At 39.7% G+C, this 21,620-nt stretch overlaps 1 protein-coding gene across 4 annotated transcripts; it reads right to left on the reverse strand.

Annotated features, from left to right (window-relative positions):
* Positions 1-903: 903 nt before the first annotated feature.
* On the reverse strand, positions 904-21,030 carry LOC308096877 (deoxyribonuclease-1-like). Of its 4 annotated transcripts, none has more exons than XM_080444374.1 (10): positions 20,936-21,030; positions 12,571-12,742; positions 12,370-12,458; positions 10,579-10,593; positions 8,795-8,881; positions 8,112-8,209; positions 7,149-7,261; positions 6,467-6,624; positions 5,961-6,057; positions 904-3,612 (listed from the first exon to the last, which is right to left on the reverse strand). In XM_080444374.1, the coding sequence occupies exons 2-10, from the start codon at positions 12,733-12,735 to the stop codon at positions 3,451-3,453; spliced, it is 984 nt and encodes a 327-aa protein (XP_080300500.1). In that variant the 5' UTR covers positions 12,736-12,742; positions 20,936-21,030; the 3' UTR covers positions 904-3,450. The 4 variants fall into 4 exon arrangements, with proteins under 4 accessions (XP_080300500.1, XP_080300499.1, XP_080300502.1 ...); XM_080444373.1 differs by having other exon boundaries at positions 12,358-12,458; XM_080444376.1 differs by lacking the exon at positions 10,579-10,593.
* Between the last annotated feature and the right edge of the window lie 590 nt (positions 21,031-21,620).

Below are 21,620 nucleotides of genomic sequence, written 5' to 3' on the forward strand. Positions count from 1 at the left end.
TCAGGAGGTTCCCAGCTAAAATTATGGATATTTATAAACCAAATGAAATGGACCCCTACAGATCTGTAACTCTGAGAGTGTAATTTAAGAATGAAATTAAAATGTGTACACTGTCAGAGTTAAATGAACACTGAGGATTTAACCGGTGTAGATTGCGGTCTCAGAGATTAAATGGGATTTAATGGGGGGATCCATGGCCTAATGCATGGGGGGGGGGGTCCTTGAAATGAAAGACTGGGTAATTCCAAGTTTAATGGTCCAGGGGATGTAGATGAGGAGGAAGAGAACGGGGAGCTCTACATCATGGTGCGGCCTGCTGACTGTGTTGATTTTGTCGACTAAAACTATGACGAAAAATGTTCGTCATACTAAATCAAAATTTTCTGTCAAAATCAACACCACTCCACAAGGCCATGTCCAGATGCCCTGGTAGTAGCATGATATCGTTGCTGTCCGGCAGAAACCTATTCTAACTTTTAGTTCTTCGTAAATTAATGCCCTACTAAATCATCATACTACAGCGTCACACAAAAGCATCAAAGGTAGCAGATCCACAAGCTCGAAGCGACGGGTTTTGAGCTTGTAAATCTGCTACTTTTGCCATTTTTGAATTTGAATCCTGAAAAGTAACAGTTTTGGAGGTTTCCACCCCACGAGACGATATAGAACTATGGAATAATAAAGAACACAAGCCTGGTTTGACAGACAGCAGTTATAGCTTTATGTAGAGCTCTGTATGTTAAATCATTAAGGAGTTGTTTGGAATGCAACATTATGAATAAACCATCAGTGACCAGTCTTATATGAGATAACATAAATCTACTCTAGAAATACTAATATAAAAACACTAAACATTCTAAATGAATGTGTTTTTTACACAAGCAAAATAAAAATAGAAAAATCTAATAAGACAAGATTTTTTATTGAGTAATAAATTCATGACAAACACAAATGTAACAGAAACAAGTTACATCAACCCAATAAAAATATTATAAAGACATCTAAAAAATATTCTTGAACATTAACTCAATGTGGCATCTCAAATATACAGTTCTGAAAATATGAAGCAGTGCGTTCAGATGGTGGTAGTTGGTTTACATTTTGAGGTTCCAAAACATAAACAGATTATAATAATATATATATATAACAGGTGTACTATAAGAAAGTAATCCACCAGATTTCCAAATTCATTAACAATAAATTAAGCAATTTGTTTTAATTAGGTTTGAGAACTGATTGACTATGAAGTAGAATATTGAAACTGAAGGCCACGGATATCCCTTGTAGCTTCCTGGACAAAACATTATTTTAAAATACAATTAACAAGAACCCATGAAAACCTCCCACTGTGCAATGTCTGCCCCTGAGAATAGTCCAACATGTGATAGGCCTGGGCCGTATGGACAAAATAATATATTTATCACAAGATATTTTCATCAAATACATCAATATCTTGTGACGATAACATACATTCTTTTAAAATGTTCAAAAAGGAAAAAAAAGAAAAAAAGTAGTGATTGAATGTTGACCCAGCCCTAACATTAGTTTTAATTATGTTCCATTATTATTTCACCATATTCTGTTAATGAACTGGTGTCCTACTTTGACACAACAGCAGCACATCATATTACCAGGCTGTGAAGTAAAAAAATTGTCAATTTTTAACCACATGAACCCTAGTAGCATGGGTCAATTTTTAACCACATGAACCCTAGTAGCATGGGTCCATTTTTAACCACATAAACCCGTGGATCTACTGCACATGAACTGTCGCATCCCTATTCTGGGGGAAAACATTTGTCAAAAGTAGCACAACTACAAGCTCACAGCACGTCACAACACGTTGTGACTGAATTCACCTTTGACCCTAAAAAAACATGTAGAAACAGACAGTTTGTGTTTTTGGCATTTTAACATTCATGCCCCCCCCATTCTCTCCTTAGCTCAGGCACTCAACTGACAACCTACCATTCAGGTTCAGGTCTGAATTTAGCCTATTGTTATTAATCATTACATTTGCTAAGAAATATTTCATAAAATTCATTCATCGAGCTTCCCTTCCAGATGTCATTACAAGACACATCCGGCATCAGACATGCTGATTAATCCATTATTAAGACCGGGAACGCAACTGTGTCATTTTAAGATTTCTTTGGCTATTCAAAAAGTAGCAGATCTACAAGCTCATAGCGCGGCACTCAGTGCTTGTAGGTCTGCTACTTTTTGAAAAATCGTGAAAATACATAATCCAAAAATGTTTTCTAAATCCTTATATACAAATACATATCTAAAAATGTTCTAAATCCTAACAGTATGTTGCTATATCAGTGGTGCCCTAACTCTTTCATGTCAAGGACCCCCGAAATGATATGCATTTGGCCGCGGACCCCCATCTCAAAATATTTTGTTCCAGGGACCCCCAGAAGCAAATATTGGAGTTAAAAATGTTTGCTTTAAATATATATACTGTATATATATATTCAAAGATTTGCACAAATGTTCATGATTTTTCAAAAAAATATCAGATCTACAAGCTCATAGTGTGGCAATGGATCTTGCGGATCTTGCGCTTGTGGATCTGCTACGAATTTTTTTTGAAATACAAAAAGTTAGAATATGGAGATAAGAGGTTTCTGCCAGACAGCGACGATATCTGTACATTCCTAAACGATTAACTGAAAATAAACAGCGTGCAATGGAAAAAAGCGTTTGTGTACAGTTTTGACGTCTAGATCTGCCATCTACAGTAAAGTGATACTGGTGTTGAGGAAAAAAGGAGCAGACCTAGTATAGAGCTCTGAGGGACTCCGGTCTACTAAGTAAATAGATATTTTAGGTGAAGGAAACCAGTAACTTAATAAGCCAGACCAACACTGACCAGACCAACACTGTACTACTAGTTTTCTGAACATTAACACAATATTCCTGGATTATTCATCTGTCTGTAACTCTGTCAGAACCCATCAGTTGAACCCCTGAAGCAGCTCAGTACTTATTCTGGCAGGAAAAAAAATTGTTAGAAGATTGCGTACAACACTTTATAATATTAGCGTCTAACTTTATAGTTGCACCTGGCAACATCTCAGTTCACGTGCTCTGATCTACTCTACTGTTTTTATTCTGTTCCGTTTCCATGACGATTACGATTATTAACGGAGTCGGAGTGTTTTCAAAAATAACTCTAGATTATTCCTTAGATGTAGTTTGGTTAAATTTAGGGGGCAGGGTGCTGAAGTGCTTCAATAAACTGAATTAACTTGTCATCTTTTGGTCACAAGTTCCATTCCCGGCTAGCTATACAGCCTATCCAAGTGTCCATGAGCATGCAAGGAACTGAACTGCTAGGTGCTCACTTGAAAGGATAAGGTACAATACAATTTAACCACTTACACCCTAGCGTCCCTATTCTGGGAAAAAAAAAAAATGACAGATCTACAAGCTACGAGGGCTCTATGCGGCTTCGTGATCTGTCAGGCAGTACCAGAGGATCACAGACAGGCTGAGGAGTATGTGGAGGGGCGTGGCCTGAAGCTGGAGGGCGGAGCTGCTCTGCCCTGTAGAAGTGCTGCTCAGCTGCACTTCCACAGGGAAATGGTCGCTCACCTTCAGCACCTGGCAGACAGGAACAGTGGAACACAGAGTTAAGACAGCTATACAGAAGCAATACACCAAGTCAGACAGACAGGTTGGGTCACGCCACATACTGAATAAAACATATTAACATACTAAATGCTACATACTAATCAGTGCGTTACTTTTCAACATACTGTACTTTTAAGTACATACAAAACAGTATGTTTCAATTTGGACATACAGTTCTAATGAGACCACGCCAAATGTTAGGAAAGTGCCCCATCATGTGACAAAGTAGAGGTACTACATACTTGTTGCCAGTTACAACCTGAACCCGGGCATTAAAAGGCAACAAATTCCATTTTTAAAAAAATAGCTAAAATAGCGAATTTACAACATCACAAGGGGTCACATTGTGAGCTTGTAGAGCGGTTAATTTTGCACGACACTGTTATATACCGAAGTATAAAATAAAGCTAAAGTGCTTAACCAGACAAATCGATTTAGTCTATTGGCTTAACCCATTAACAACACATTGGGTGCCAAAACCGGGAATATCCGGTTTAAATTTTTTAGCGCTCAGGTGCCAAAACGGGGAATAATCGTGAAATCAATGTTTTTGTTTCTTTCGTTTTTTTCCACAGGGGGGGGGGGGCTAGCGCAACTCTGGAACCACCCACGGTGCCTCTGAGAAGGAAGGGACAGATGGATCACTGTGCCAAAAAACCTGGCTCCCGTCCGCTCCCATTCTATCTCCTTGCAAAAAAACTCCACATTTCCTTAACTTTTTACAGCGTGGAAAACGTTAAGACCGGGAACGCATCTCTGTCATTTTAAGATTCCTTTGGCTAATAAAACAATAGCAGGTATGCAAGCTCATAGCGCGGCACTGAGTGCCGCGCTATGAGCTTGTAGATCTGCTATTTTTTTTAAATCGTGAAACATTTAAACTCAAATCTTTGCTTCTGGGGGGTCCTTGGAACAAAATATTTTGAGATGGGGGTCCGTGGCCAAATACATATCATTTTGGGGGTCCTTGACATGAAAAAAGTTTGAGAACCACTGATTATAGCAACAAACATGTTTTTTCCAAAAAAACTGTTAGGATTTAGAAGACATTTGTAGAATCCCCCAAAGATTTGAGTTACAAATGTTTGCTTTAAAAATATATATTAAAATATTTGCAAAAATGTTCTGGATTGTTCTAAAATAGCAGATCTACAAGCTCAGAGTGCGGCACTCGGTGCCGCGCTATGAGCTTGTAGATCTGCTATTTTGGAATAGCCAAATGACACAGATGCGTTCCCGGTCTTAAAGGGTTAAGGGCTGTTGCACTAGCAGCAATAGTCTCAAATTAATCTGTGCTGCAGATATGAGTGTGGTTCAGATAAGAAAAAACAAAAACTACATAAAAACTAAGCTATGATGACTAAAACTAAGACTAAATATATTGACAATTTCGTCAACAAATAAAAACTAGACCTAAATGTTAGTGAGGGATCTAGTGGAGAAGAGATCCAGTAGAAATAAGACCAGTCATTTTATGTTTGGTTGTGCTCGGGTGTTGCGAACTGTAGATTTAGTCGACTAATATCTTATGATATTTAGTCAACTAAAACTAGACTAACAGTAAAACGTTTCAGATGACTAAAATATGACTAAAACAAAATAGAATTTTATTTAAAAGACTATGACTAAAACTAAATAAAAATGTACTGTCAAAATCAATACTGCGGGATGGTTTACCAGGCTAGCAGGTAATGCAAAACATCATCCATACTACATGCTCCCTCAAGAACACGTATTGAATTCAGAGCAGTGTGCATGATTGGGTTCACGACATCGATACGATATCGATACATGGCACTTTTTTATTATGAAAATATGGGGGGGGAAAACAGCAAATGCAAACAAATACTTCTGTTTTTGCATTATTATTATTGCAAAAAAAAGAAATGGAAAAAGAAAAAAAAAAAAAAAGAATTCTTCAAAGCGATATCTATCGTCACGAAAACGTATCGCGATATATCGCGGGACGATATATCAGCACACCCCCAATAGGAACTCAGATCAAACTGATTCTGACCCAATGATAATGGCATGTTAAGTCTAGTCATACATTAGAAAACAAACTAAATGTCCCCCCATATTTCCAGAAGGAAAACACTATTGTTATATTCAGGGCAAGATGCTACATTCATTCAGAGACCCGCTGCAAATATGTAGTGACAGAATCTTAACTTTAAAAATATATATATTGTTGCTTTTGACATCTGAATGTCCCTCAAGTGGTCAATAAAGGTTCATCTTATTTGAAATGTTACTGGACTGAAGAGAGAGAGTGAGAGAAAGAGAGATAATTGAGAAGAAAGGGAGAAGAGACCTACCCGGTCTTTGGAAAGTCTGTACTCCTTGGCGAAGTTAAACACTTTAGCAGAGTATGGCTTGATGTGCTTCAGAAAGACCTCCCCATGAACCACGATCCTACACACACACACACACACACACACACACACACACACACACACACACACACACACACACACACACACACACACACACACACACACACACACACACACACACACACACACACACACACACACACACACACACACACACACACACACACACACACACACACACACACACACACACACACACACAAAAACTAAATCAGCAGGTAGCATATATTATACTACTATGTGTCCCAGGGGTGAAATGAATGCATGAGTGAATGAATTAATGTTAATGAGAGGCTAAGTGAATGATACATTGAATGAATATTAATGAGTTAGTGAGTGAACGCTAGTGAGTGAATGAATGTTAATTGGTTAGTGAGTGAATGAATGAATCGTAATGAGCTAATGAATATTAATGAGTGAGTGTTTACCTGTCGTAGGGACAGTTGGTCAGGTCGGTCACGGTGGTGTCCACCTTGTCTCCAATCAGCCAATAGAAACCCTTCTCAGTGAACAGTCTGATGTTCTTCTTGCTGGGGCGAGTCATGTGAGCACAGCCAGCGTTGAAGTCTCCTAGAAACATCAGATTCTACACACAACACACAAACACACACACACACACACACACACACACGCACGCACACACACACACACACACACACACACAGCGTTTCTAACAAATAGAGCAGTATAATAACTAATATATTTATATAATTATTGTTATAATAACATAACTGTAGTCGCAGGTGTCCAGAAAGTGGCAAACCGTTTCCTGTTCCGGTTTAGTATCCCTTAGCTTTGCATGACCGGCTCGGAAATAAAGATGCTCAACTATTCTAGGAAGATACGCCATCCCACGTGATGAACGTCCTACACAGTGTGAAGAAGAGCAGTGTGCTCGAAACATCGCTCAGCCCACTCAGGCGGTACCAAAATAAACGTCACACAGATACAACGTAAAACAGAGATGGTGAGTCTTGCTTTTCTATTGTTTGTCTTGGCTTGGAAGACGATTTGAACTGGAAACACGCGTGACACCGTCACACTGTGCCACCTTCTGGAAACCCAAGACTGCAGTTATGCACAGAGCCTATATGAGCTACTTCCGGTCACCTTGGTTATCCACTTCTTGCTGACTTCCTGGAAGACGTCGTACAGATGGTTGATCTCCTGGACGGCATTTTGAGGATCCGTGTGTAGAGGAACCAAAACAAACTCACCTATGGCTGCTCAGCAAAGAGAGAGAGAGAGAGAGAGAGAGAGAGAGAGAGAGAGAGAGAGAGAGAGAGAGAGAGAGAGACGGGGTTACTCCTAGAGCATACATGGGCAACTGGCGGCCCGGGGGCCACATGCGGCCCCCACCTTCACTTAATGTGGCCCACAGGTTAATACCGGAATACTGATATATTATTGATTTCAGCCGTTACAATTCCAAACATGCAAACATGACCCGCTTTAATTTACGTCAGTCTATATTAGTAGCTTAATGACTAGTAGTAAAATTCTATTGTCTTTTTTATGTCCAATCTATTTGTATTTAAGTTCATAAAGTTAACGTAAATAAAATTAAATACACACATTTAAAGTCAAAAGACCACAATGAAAATAAGCCCTTGAGCGTTTTGTGTTTTATCATTTTGAAGGATATGCACTATTTCGTTGGGCAGAAACTTCTATTTTCCATATTTAAACTTTTTTATGTTTTTTTGCAATTCAATGCCCTACTTCATCATACAAGAATGATTCTTGTATGTTCTTTCACTACAAAAGTAGTAAGAATAGCCGATCTACAAGCTTGTAGATAGGCTATTTTAACTATTTTGTACAAGGTTTCTGTCACACAGCGACGATATGTTCATGTATATGCATTTCTGTCAATACATTGACACTGGAGTTTGTGACTATGAACCGGGCTATTGCTACTGTAGGTCCAACCCCTTGAACAACTATGCCACCTGGCATGTAACGATTACCCCAAGTCAGGTAACCTAAAGAAATGTATGGGTAAACTTTAAAAAGATTAACCATTAACCAAGCAAAATACATGATTTTGGGGGGAGTGACCGTGAAACTAACCTGTTCTGTCGCTCTGAAAACGAACCACGAAAGGAGGTCGGACGAACGACTTCTTTGTCTGGTACTGATGTTCACCTGTCACATTAACTGTGTTTGTCCTGTTGGGAGGGGAGGGGAGAGGAGAGGAGAGGAGAGGAGAGGAGAGGAGAGGAGAGGAGAGGAGAGGAGAGGAGAGGAGAGGAGAGGAGAGGAGAGGAGAGGAGAGGAGAGGAGAGGAGAGGAGAGGAGAGGTGAGGAGAGGAGAGGAGCAGTTATTAATCAGTTAGACAGCTGTGAAGACATACTGTACACCACTGAGTGGACCCCAGTCAACAAAGTATATAGGGTTTAAGTGGTTAAAGAGGTTGGTTACAATGCTCTGTATTACACCTTTGATATTAAAGTGCTCCGGAAGGTTATAAAAGTCCTGTGCAGAGGATGACTCTCATACTGCAGTATGGTGCATAGTTTTAGCGAAAACAGCTGATCTACAAGCTGTCAACGTGTCGTGATGTTATGCTATTTTCACTACTTTTAATCTGTTAAATAATCATTCATTAATCAAAATTGAGGCAAAGTTTCAAATAATGGTGATATTGATTTGAAGTCATATCGCCCAGCTTTAACACATTTATATACATTATCTGTATATGAACTGTATATGAATGAACACATACGTATGACTTGATTTCAGATCGGTTTACCTGTATATGAAGACATACTGCTGCAGGTTATCGGAGTTTCCCAGTGGTTTACTGGACACAAACTGGTACTGGTTGGTGTCCTCATACCTACACACAGTACACACATAAATACACACACACACACACACACACACACACACACACACACACACACAACATGACACCAACATAACACGACAACAAAAGAACACATACTGTACCGGCAGCGGTGGTAAAAGTACTCACATTTTTTACTTAAGTAAAAGTATCAATACTGCAATGTAGAGATACTCTGTTACAAGTAAAAGTCCGGAATTCAAAATTGACTGTAGTCAACGGCCTATGCTCCTTGAAAAGGAGCGATAGGCATAAGTAAGTAAGTCATCTCATGACACTTTACATGCACAGAGACCCAACAATTCCCCCATGAGCAAGCACTTGGCGACGGCAGCAAGGAAAGATGGAAAAGAACCATCACTTTATATTATATTGGTATTAATATACAAATATGTTTTATTGGTAGTAACATGGTCATTATTACTGATCAGCAGTGTTGAGCAAGCTGCACTATGTAAATTTCCTCTTCTACCACTTCTTCTTCCTGCGCAAGTGCTGCAATCTTTACCATTGAGCTAATAGAGCCTGCCTGCTTGCTCAGGGGATAAATTGAATCTTGACCATCAGGTCACAATTCGTGTCAGATCCTGTGTCTAGGTGAGACATGACCTTTGACACCGATCTAAATGTCTCAATGGAAGAGCAGGGAGACGAAATACAACCACCCCAAATATATAAGTTAGATTGTATTATCATACTGTGCCATACAGATTGGACATTTTATTCATTAAACACAGTGCCGCTTTAATTGTTGAGTTACGAGTTACTTTTGTATTACTTTTATTTAGCTTCAAAATGAATATACATTTTCATGTTGAACGACTCTCAAATCTATTGTAGTTCACTATGATATAGTGAGCAAACTAGTTGATATACAAACTAGTTGATATAGGAATCATATCTTCAACACTGACAACGTGTCTTTTTAGTTCTGCCTTGGGGAGCAGACGGCTCAACATCGTCTTGAACGCGCCTCCATGTTGAAGGTGCATGCACGTTTTTTTTCACATTAAGTCATGAGTAACGTGGCCATTCAAATGATAGTAACTCTAACGGCGTTAGCTAACTGGAAAAAGTAACTAATCTAGTACTTTACTAGTTACCTCAAAGCTCAAAAAGTAGTTGTGTTACAGTAACACGTTAGTCCCAACACTGCTGACCAGGAGTATAACTTTTAATGTTTCCAGTATAACAGTAGACTATGTGTGTGTGTGTGTGTGTGTGTGTGTGTGTGTGTGTGTGTGTGTGTGTGTGTGTGTGTGTGTGCTCCATCAATGCTTTTATAAAAACTGTCCAAAACAGTCGGTGAGATCATCTCCACCAATCACAATTATTATCGTAATAAAGAAACTTGAACACACAATTACCAATTAGAAATGTGATTTTCTCCAAACCTCCATTCAGAGAGAAACAAGGCTAGAGGGCGTGACAGGTTATGTAGCCTCGGAAACCCATGCCTTTTTTGTTGTTTACAGTTTATGTGACTAGTCCAAGAATGTTAAAGCAAATGTTCCCCAAAGCTCACCAGGCAAGACAAGGCCTTGTTAAAATGATGGATCAAGTTGGTATGATTATTGTTTAGTTAATTAATAGGATTATTAAACAGATTATCAAGGGATTGGCAGAATTAAACTAATTATTATTGTGAGTCATTTTGATTGTATGTATGATAACAATTTGTACTGTACCTGTCAGAAGTGTTGCTGTTGAGGGCAGACAGGAGACACATTATTATTACACACTTGAAATTATTCCTCTTTTTAAAGCTGCACTCTGTAACTGTCGCCCCCGGGTTCTGGGATTTGAACCCGGAGGTCCCCCGCGCAAGTGCTGAAATGTTGACCACTGAGCCAATAGAGCCTGTCTGCTTGCTTGCTCAGGGGAGAAATTGAGTTTTGGCCTTAAGGCAGTACCACTTGGTCAAAAGGTATTGGTATTACCAGACCACAGGATCTAAATGGCTCAATAGAAGAGCAGGTAGACCAAATACGTTATATTGTATTAACATACTCTACTACAGTGGTTCTCAACCTGTGGGTCGGGACCCCCAGGGGGGTCCCCACATGATTTTTTTTGGGGGGGGGGGATCCCCAGATGACAGTAAATTTCGTGACAATTTAATGACTTTTAAGACCTTTTTAATACCTAAAAAAAGGGGGGAAAATACCATTATTTCATCAAAAGTAACCAACAAACTATACAATAAAAACTGGTCAAAGTATTTCCAAATCGTCAAATAATATAAGAGGCAAAGATAATAGCCGATCTACAAGCTCACAACGCTTGTAGATCTATTTTCACTATTTATCTGTGGAACCGAGTCAAACTAAATGTAATGCCTCATGCCTCAACTCGTACATTCCAAGTGCTTAGGGTGGGGGGTCCCCAGTTCAAATATGATTATTTTGGGGGGGTCGTGGCCTGAAAAGGTTGAGAACCACTGCTCTACTAGACAGATTGGTCAAAATAACATTTTATTCACCAATTTCTTTTTTACATAGTGTAGCTTTACGTCTTTCCAAACTGGTAGTACCTGCAGCAGTGTATTATTAGTGGGCTGTGACTCAGGAGGTGGCAGGAGTGGCCGTTTGGAACCTGGAAGGTTCCATCCCCAGCTCTTCCTGGCTTCCTGTCGAAGTGTCCTTGAGCAAGACCCTGAACCCCTACAGTAACCGCTCCAGATGAGCAGGTTGGGGCCTTGCATGGTTTATCCCATTCAATCCCGAGAACGCATCTACAAATGTCTTCTAAATCCTAACTGGTTTCTTTATCAGATATATCTGTTGCTATATCAGTAGTGCTCACATTTTTTCATGTCAAGGACCACCAAAGATGATATGTATTTGGAACCGTGAACCGTCCGGTTCCCAAACAGCCGCTCTACCTCCTGAGTCAAGTGCATTAACACAAGAACATTTAGCTGCAACATTTGTCATATAAATGATAAATATTCATGTCCTGCTTTTATCTCTATGGCGGTTGTGTAATTTCCTCATTCTACAGTATAATGTTTATAGGAACACAACATGATGTTGTGTCACTGATCTAGGATCATCTGACCCTTGTACTCCCATCTATTGGGTGATTGTAACGTGTTTAGTCTAGGATCAGTGCTAGTCATAACCTGCTTAGCTGTTCTCCTATTCTATTGGTTGACTGTAACTAAAGCCCGACCGATGCCAGAGTTTTGGGTCCGAAGCTGATCCCGATTCTGAAAAATCCCACACCACCGATTACCAATGTTTTGGCCCATATTTTGTTAGAATATGCAACATTTTTAAATCCACTTTTCGAAAACAATAGCCAATCTACAAGTTCACGACGTGTCGCGATGCCGTCGCATAGTTCAAATCTCAGGACACAACGGCTCCTGATACCGATGTCGTTAAAAAAAGTTAAGTAATGGCCGATGTATCGGGCGGGCTCTAATTGTAACATGCCTGGTCTAGGATCAGTGAGTGCTGTACCTTTCACTGTACCTATTGAGGGCTTTCACCAGAACCTTGATGGCTGCATGCTGAGGATCCTTCACTTCCTGTAGGAGACAGATGTCACAGCGAGCCAACAGCTGCATGGGGACAGACAGACAGACAGACAGACACACAGTTAGAGATGTCTTCTGTCAAACATTTGTACTTTACTGTGTGTGTGTGTGTGTGCGTGTGTGTGTGTGTGTGTACCCGTGTCAGTGTGTGTGCTATTCTGGTGTTTGATATCTTGGTTGTGTCGAGGTTCTGGACGTTGAAGGCACAGATCCTGAACCCTGAACTTTGACCCCACGACCCGTCTGCGAGAAGGGAGAGGATGAGGAAGAGGAGGAGAGGAAGAGGAGAGCGCCACCTCATGGTTGGACTGTGGAGGAAACAAATAAAAGGAGAGAAGTCTATCAACAAATACTATATCAGAAGAATGTTATAAAACAGTATTCATTGCCTCCTGCAGGCAAACAGTTGTAAGTACATCTGTCTTTCAAATAAAGCTATTCCTTAGGGGGAAAAGGGCATTTCCCAGACAGACAAAATAAAAAGAGAGAAAAAAAATACGTAATTTCATTCACAACATTGTACCCTCAAAGATCAGGCATGCAAACAGCCCCGAGGTGAAAAAGGTGACAACATGTTGTTTTCTTTCGGGTCAGGTGTCACACAATTGCCCTATTTGGGTTCAAAAAGGTGACTGTAGCTGAAAAGTGACACTTTTGCATGTCTGAGAGATATACAGTGCAACTGGATTTCCTGGACTTCCTGACGAGACAGAACTCAGGCGGTTCAACATTATTTGAAGATATGCACTCGATGTGTCTCAATTTCTTCTTTTAATATCACATCTTTTTTTTAATCATGACAGTTGATAACAGAAGTGAAAGCTGAAGATGAAGAAATAAAAAGCATGAATCACATAACTGACACAACTGGTTCCGACCAAGCTTGAACACACACACACACACACACACACACACACACACACACACACACACACACACACACACACACACACACACACACACACACACACACACACACACACACACACACACACACACACACACACACACACACACACACACACAACAGTCTGAAGTTGCAACACAGTGGCAGTGAGATTGAAGATCTGCCGTTTTTGAAAAGGTATGAAAGTGGTTCAAAGAGGGTGATCAATCGACATTATGATGGAAATATGACATTTCTGTGCATTTCCTCCAGGTGTTTTGGTGAATGAAAACAATTCAAACAATGATGTAATAGTATTTGTGACTATGTAATAGTTGTGACTGACCGGCCTTCCATCAAGGCTGTCCAGAAGGAGTTAAGAGGCTCTCTGGAATGTTACAATGTTCACTTCTCCTCCCCCGCAGCCCACCCTGCAGCGCCACAACACCTGTCTAGTCTCGCGTAGACAACTATTCCACCATCTCTGAATGCTACATAGAGTTTGGAACTACACCTCCTGAATGCTATATAGCATACATGGGCAACTGGCGCCCCCCACCTTCACTTAATGCGGCCCGCAGGTTAATATCGGAATACTGATATATTATTGATTTCAGCTGTTACAATTCCAAACATGCAGACATGACCCGCTTTAATTATTTCAGTCTGTATTAGTAGCTCAATGACTAGTATTAAAAATCTATAGTCTTTTTTATGTCCAATGTATTTGTATTTAAGTTCATAAAGTTAACAAAAGTATAACTAAATGCATTCGAAATTTAAAAAAAGTTACTTTTCAGGATTCCAATTCAAAAGTAGCAAAAATAGCCGATCTACAAGCTCAAAACACGTCGCACTGCGACACGTTTTGAGCTACTATTTTTGAGCAATTTATTTTTGCTACTTTTGTGTGAGATAGAAAGAATGGCGAAAAAAGTTAAAATACAGAGATAAGAGGTGTCTGCCCTCTGACAGTATCTAAAATGTGGCCCTCTGGAGTGACTGTCCATCATCAAAGTTGCCCACCCCTGCTATATAGAGTCTGGAACTAAGCCTCCTGAATGCTATATAGAGTCTGGAACTACGCCTCCTGAATGCTATATTTCCCCCTCTCTGCCACTCGGTGGAAGAGCGCATCGCTGCATGTCTGGCTGACACCTCACAGGATGTCTTCTCACCACCTCAAGCTGAACCCAGACAAGACCTAGCTTCCCTTCTTCCCAGTTAGGTCCTGCCCAACGCAGGATCCAACCATTTCCATAGACACCGCCCTGGTGACTTTGGTTCCAACGGGCAAGAACCTTGGTGTTGTCCTGGACAGTCAGCTCTCATTCAACTAATAGAAACTAGTAGCCTATTGGCCAATCGATAGTGACTCATGGTTAACAGGGGTGTGTCTGTCTTCTTCTAAATCTTCTTAATCCTACTGACAAACACGCAAGACTCAAGGTTACATTATTTATACTCAGATACTACATTAGACAGGACAGAAACAGAGGAGCCAAAAGAGTCAGTGTAGTATTCTCCAGGAGAAACAAACCCCTCCAGGTACAACTGTCTGACTTTAACCTGAGATTAGTCCAAATTGTCTGTTTTTACCCGCTTGCTGAAAGCTGCGGGTCTAAGAAGAGGCAGACCTACTACTCATCATTCGACAGATTACAGATTTGCATTCGACAGATTCATTTGCATTCGACAGATTTGCGTCATTGGCTGTCGTTTAAGCCAATGGGATACTTTCCCATACTCTGAACGGGCGGCCTCGTCCTCCCAAGCTATGGGACTATGGATTCCTCCGAGCGCTAGCCGAATTTGGCTAATAGTTAGCTTGTATGATGTTACTAACTAACTGTTTTTAGCCAAGCGCGCTAATGTCCGCTCCCCATTAGTTATCGACGCAAGTCGCGTTATTACTCTGGTAATTTTCATGTATTGTACATCCCAAAAAAAAATTTATTAACCATGTTATGGTGCTGTAATGACTTTATATTTTCTCAACATAATACTTGAGCACTTTAAACCTATATGCATCGGCTATTTGAAAATAGACGATTTGGAAATAGCCGATCTACAAGCTCACAACAAAATAATAACAAATAAAAAGCAACTACCTATATTTACAAGCAACTTTACAGAAAACGAGGTCGCTTATAATTAGTGTACATGGCAACACTAGTACGTGAGGGGGGTGTGTGTGTGTGTGTGTGTGTGTGTGTGTGTGTGTGTGTGTGTGTGTGTGTGTGTGTGTGTGTGTGTGTGTGTGTGTGTGTGTGTGTGTGTGTGTGTGTGTGTGTGTGTGTGTGTGTGTGTGTTACACTAGCGTGTGTGTCACCTACATAGTCAATCTATATACCATTTTAAAGGTACAGGCCTTGTGATTAAAATGTTGCAAACCATTCCAAGATTGATGATGATTTTAGCATCAAAATTGACGCTAAAATCAGCGTAACACAAAACATGTTTCATTAATATAGCAGATCTACAAGCGTCGCCGCCTTGTGTGCTTGTAGATCTGCTATTTTTGATTTTTTTATTGAATACTTTAATTAGAAAAGACATTAATGAAACCAAATGGACCCATTTGGGTATTTTGTTCATGTAAGCCAGTAGTGAAAAGGGCAAACTTGCATGAAATTAAAAGACAAGTTGTGAGCTTCATTTTTATAAAGGCTAAATAATAATAATAATAACTTTAGTGTCAACTGTATTCTTGACTGGTTATGCAGGAAAGTACTCCAGTTAATTGTGATGGAGATACAAATAGATCTTTCAAATAGGCCAATTTGCAGGTGATCAGGTGCAGATTAATGTAACATTGTACCTCTATTACTTACTGTATGTTTGCAAATGCTTGAGCACTATAGATTTTTTCTAAATTTGCACAGTCAAGATTTTAGTCTGGTGGATCATGTTCAGTGGTCGTGGTGTGAATACTTTCAAACATTTTAGTAGTTTTACTTTTGGTACTTTAATTACATTTTGATACCAATACCTTTGTACTTTTACTCAAGTCAATTTTGAATTCAGGACTTTTACATTGCAGTATTGACACTTTTACTTAAGTAAAACATTAGAGTACTTTTCCCACCACTGTTGATGTTTTTAACATGACTGCCCTGTTTAAAAATGAATGAATAAACACTATAACCAAGGTTACTGTAGCAACATTTTTCATGTAAGGTATGACGCTAAAATCAGCTGAATTTTATCAGAAAAAAGCAGATCTACAAGCTCACAACGCATCGTCGCCTTGTGAGCTTGTAGATCTGCTATTTTTTATTATGACGTTTTATTGAATACTTTATTTACAAAAGACATTAATGAAACCAAATGGACCCATTTGGGTTTTTCTCTCATGTAAGCCAGTAGTGAAAAGGGCAAACTTGCAGTTATGCATTACAACTCAAGCCCTGTTTCAAACAGTGAAATCAAAAGACAAGTTGTGAGCTTCACTTTTATAAAGGGTTAGGGTTACATTGCAGTACTGATACTTTTACTTAAGTAAAACATTACAGTACTTTTTCCACCACTGTTGATGTTTTTAACATGACTGCCCTTAGGCTACCTATATTCAATGGACTCACTTAGTTTATTGTGATAATAGTTTATTTCTTTCATACATAAATGAATACTAACTGGTCACCACCGGTCTTTTGTCCAGGAACAATGCAGACAACACTATCAACCAGTCCTCCTGGGTGTGTGTGTGTGTGTGTCTTCATTTTTGTTGTTCATACATTTCTAAGTGAAACACTGTAGTTTTGACTTGGGTAAGGGTAGGCTACATTATTAAGTAACTATATCAGCTGGTGAAAATAGCAGATCTGTGAGATTGTAGATCAATTATTTTCACTATTATTGATATTGCACACACACACACACACACACACACACACACACACACACACACACACACACACACACACACACACACACACACACACACACACACACACACACACACACACACACACACACACACACACACACACACACACACACACACACACACACACACACACACTCTATTGGTAGCCAACCAATGAACCTTTAAGAGAACATTTAAGCAAGCAAATACATTAATAAATTCAGTGTCACTGAACACAATTAAATGTTGAATTTGTTTTTAACACTGAAAGTTGTTTTAAAATGATTCAAGGTGAATAACAACGAATAGCTGCCGCAACTCAAATTTTGTTTGCCGAACATTCAACATAATAACATAAATCAAATAAGTAAACATCAAATATATTCATAATATCACATTCAGAAATATCAGTGATATTTCATATAAAGAAAAAAAGTTAAGTCAGAAGTGATGTTACACTGGTGACTCATGTGTGTGTGCGTGCGTGCGTGTGTGGGCATGTGCCTGAGGCTCTCTGGACCTGTTTGCTGCTGACAGCTAGGCCTGTCACAATTATTACATAATTGTCTAATCGCAATTATTTGAGATAATCGCAATTATTTTTGCATAATCGTTCCCATGTTGAAAAATAGCATGCGGAAATAGCCTATCTACAAGCTTACAACGCGTCAAGAAGTGACGCGTTGTAAGCTTGTAGATCGTACACACAGTTAAATCATTAATCACAATTATTTGAGTGTCAATTAATCATCAACTTAAAATTGTAATCGTGAGTGACAGCCCTACTGACACGGAGACAGAGAGACAGAGGGTATTGTAGTGTGTTTTCAAACATCTGTGCTGTAGCCTGCTGTGAGTGAGGGAGGGAGGGAGTGAGAGAGAGAAAACCAGCTACACTGCTTTATGTTCCCTGACTGTCATAAACAAACCCAACCCCCAACAGTAAACGAGTCAGCATGACCTCACGTCACCAGCTAGCCACACTACTCTCTAGTCAGTCAATAAAACAATAATGTTAGTCAGCAATTCAGTCAGTCAGTCAGTTGGCTTGTCAGCACGTCGGTCAGTCGGTAATTCGGTCAGTCAGTGGCTTGTCAGTCAGTCAGTCAGTTCCTCCCAGCCCTGAGGCAGTAAGACTAACAATGTGATGCACATTGTAGAAGTAGGATCAGTGGTGTGTTCTACGCTATATACGTAGTGTGACCTGCAGGACATTTTCGTAGCCAAGCGTAGCCATTTCATCCATTGAAAACACGCTGGCGTATCTCCACGACCACGCGCATGTCGTGCAGGGAATGATTATCGTATCCCTACGAAAAAACCTATATAACACACCACTTCTTGTTGACACAAGCAATAGGCTACAGTACATGGTTCTCTTTTTAATTTCCATTTCTGCTAAGCAGCAAGCTATATATGCTTAGATGATTTTGATTTATATATTAGGATAAATTTGCACGACTGTAAAACGGAAGTGGGGAGGAGGCTTCACATCCGGTTTCTATTCTAATCATGATCAGAGCTTCCGAGTCCCAGACTGTATGACCGGAAACATTTGAAAATTGTGGGAGGCAACAGTCTGGCCACGCGAGACTAGTTACCCAGCATGTTTTCTGCCCACAAAGCAAAGCACAAAGGGATTGTATTTCAAATTCTCATCATCTCATCATCATGGTGTGTTTTGGGCATAAGATAAATTAGACCAATTAGAATATTATCTCCTAAAACCCCTTAGAGCTGGTTGTACCTGTGCACATTGCTATTTAAATGACTTTCAGCAAGTTGGAGGAGACAGATTTCTGCTGAGGACATTTGCATTTGACCATCTCCAGGAGCAGCATTAATAATAATAATAACGTGATATAATGAATGATGTCGAACAAACAAACGCGGAACAAACAAAAGCACACTGCACATGAAAACAAACACAGTGGCCATACTGCTGTGGTCAGAATCACGCCTTGATGTCTCCTCATGTCCAAGTCAAGAGATGTCTGGGATATCTCTTCTTGACATATAAACTTAAAATGCTCATTCTCAGTTAGGTTCTTTCTTTAAACCGTGCATATTAAAGCCTTACAGAGACGTAGTGTATGCAGTCAGAGGAGCCCCAATGGATATTGATGATTAGATGACCTTACTGCTGTACAGAGACAGACAAAGAAAGCCAGGATGCTATGGATTCACAAGTCACAACAATCGTACATGACGAGAAGTATTTGAGCATATTTATCAGCAATAACTGTAAGGCCACTTATTGAAATAAAGTTAAACAAGCATTAACTTTATTAAATGGGAAGAGAAAAACTCTTCCCCTTACCGCTCTGGTCTCCAAAGACGCACGGAGACATTCCTATTATTATTATTCAATATAGGACAGTACTGTATATGGATAATCTGGCACAGATCATCATGTTTAGCCAGTGGTGTAAAGTAACTAAGTACATTTACTCAAGTACTGTACTTAAGATCATCACAAAACATACATTAACCACTTCAGCCCTATACATTTCGGCCATTTGAAAGTAGCCGATCTACAAGCTCACAATGCGTAGCGATGCGACACATTGTGACTAGTGAGCTTGTAGATCTGCTATTTTGAATTTTTTATACATTTTGAACTTGTAAAATGGGACGTTCTGCACAATGAGTACTTTTACTTTTGGTACTTTAAGAATATTTTGATGCCAATACTTTTGTACTTTTACTCAAGTAAATTTTGATTACCGGACTTTTACTTGTAACAGAGTATTTCTACACTGCAGTAGCCTATTGATACTTTTACTTAAGTAAAAAATTAGAGTACTTTTTCCACCACTGTTCAGGTGTCATGATGGCAGCGCAGTAGGCATAAAACACAGACAGACACATTCAGGGGAGAGCAGAGATACAAGTAAGAACAAAGTAGTACGATAAAAATGTTTCCACAATAAGATAAAAAAAATACTATAGAAAAATAGAAAAATTAAAATCTGGCCTTGGCATGATTGATTGATTGATTGATGTACTTTTATTTAGTAAGACATGAGAATCACAGTACATGGACGTACAAATTCACAATACAAGGTCTACTAAACTGGAAGACTCAGTTAAGCACGCAGCTTGTTTAAGATGAGAACCCCATGCACACAAATCATGATGACATATAAGAGACAGACAGATATACACACTACTATACAGAATGTCATACAATCAGCTTTCAGGTTACTGGTATGATGAGAGAACAAAAAATATATACAAAAGAAGAAAATGAAAGAGGGGGGGGGGGGTAGGTTAAGACTTAGACAGGGGCCATTTTCGAATTGCAGCCTCCTGAAGGTGTATCTTTAGGGCAGTTTTGAAAGTGAGTAGGGTTTTACACTCCTTTACTCCTTTTGGTAGGGCATCTACACTTGAGATCAACACCCAGTTAGCACAATGTATGAACTTTTACATGTACTACTGTAGGCATAAGTATCATCGTGTACAATCTATCAGCAGTAGTGAATATGAGAGACTGAGTTGGTATCTATGACCTGGACATACAATGTTAAACAACTACTCTCTCTCACACACACACACACACACACACACACACACACACACACACACACACACACACACACACACACACACACACACACACACACACACACACACACACACACACACACACACACACACACACACACACACACACACACACACACACACACACACACACACACACACACTAAAGTGAGTTATATTCCATGTTTATTTTCCTACCTGTCCAGGTGAGTCGGTGGAAAGCAGTGATAGTGGAATGTGTGTGTGTGTGTGTGTGTTGGTTTGGTTTCAGGGTGGAGTTCCTGTTCCTCCTCCCCCACGTCTATCAACTTCTGCTCAAGGAAGCTTCTTTTGGGGTCGTTCAACAACACTATTTAAAAGGTTCTCTAATGTTTATCAACAGTTTTGCAACAACAGCCCAAGTGGGTGGGTGGGTGGGTGTGTGTGTGTGTGTGCGCGGGTGTGTGTGTGTGCGGGTGTGTGTCTGTCTGTCTGTCTGTCTGTCTGTCTGTCTGTCTCTGGAAACAAAACAACAGTGACGACAAAAAGGATTTTCAAAAACGTTTAATTGATAAATGAATTAATTAAATAAATAATTTAAAAAATAGTTAAAATAGCCAACCTACAAGCTCACCACGTCAAGTATTGTAGATTGACAATTTTCACTAATGTTTTTTGTTTTGTTTTTTCAATTTCTCTTTTGGGTCATGAGATCACTTCACGGTCTTCACCTGTTGACCGCAACAAACGTTGCAAAACGTTGTGACGTTGAACGCATCCCTGTAAAAAGAAGCGTTCGTGAGTCAGCCGAGTGAGCTGGGAAAATAGAAGCGTTGCTTTTAGAGAGAGAGAGAGAGAGAGAGAGAGAGAGAGAGAGAGAGAGAGAGAGAGAGAGAGAGAGAGA

This window comes from Gymnoscopelus braueri (assembly GCF_963280865.1).
Source record: "Gymnoscopelus braueri genome assembly, chromosome: 12".
NCBI lineage: Eukaryota > Metazoa > Chordata > Actinopteri > Myctophiformes > Myctophidae > Gymnoscopelus > Gymnoscopelus braueri.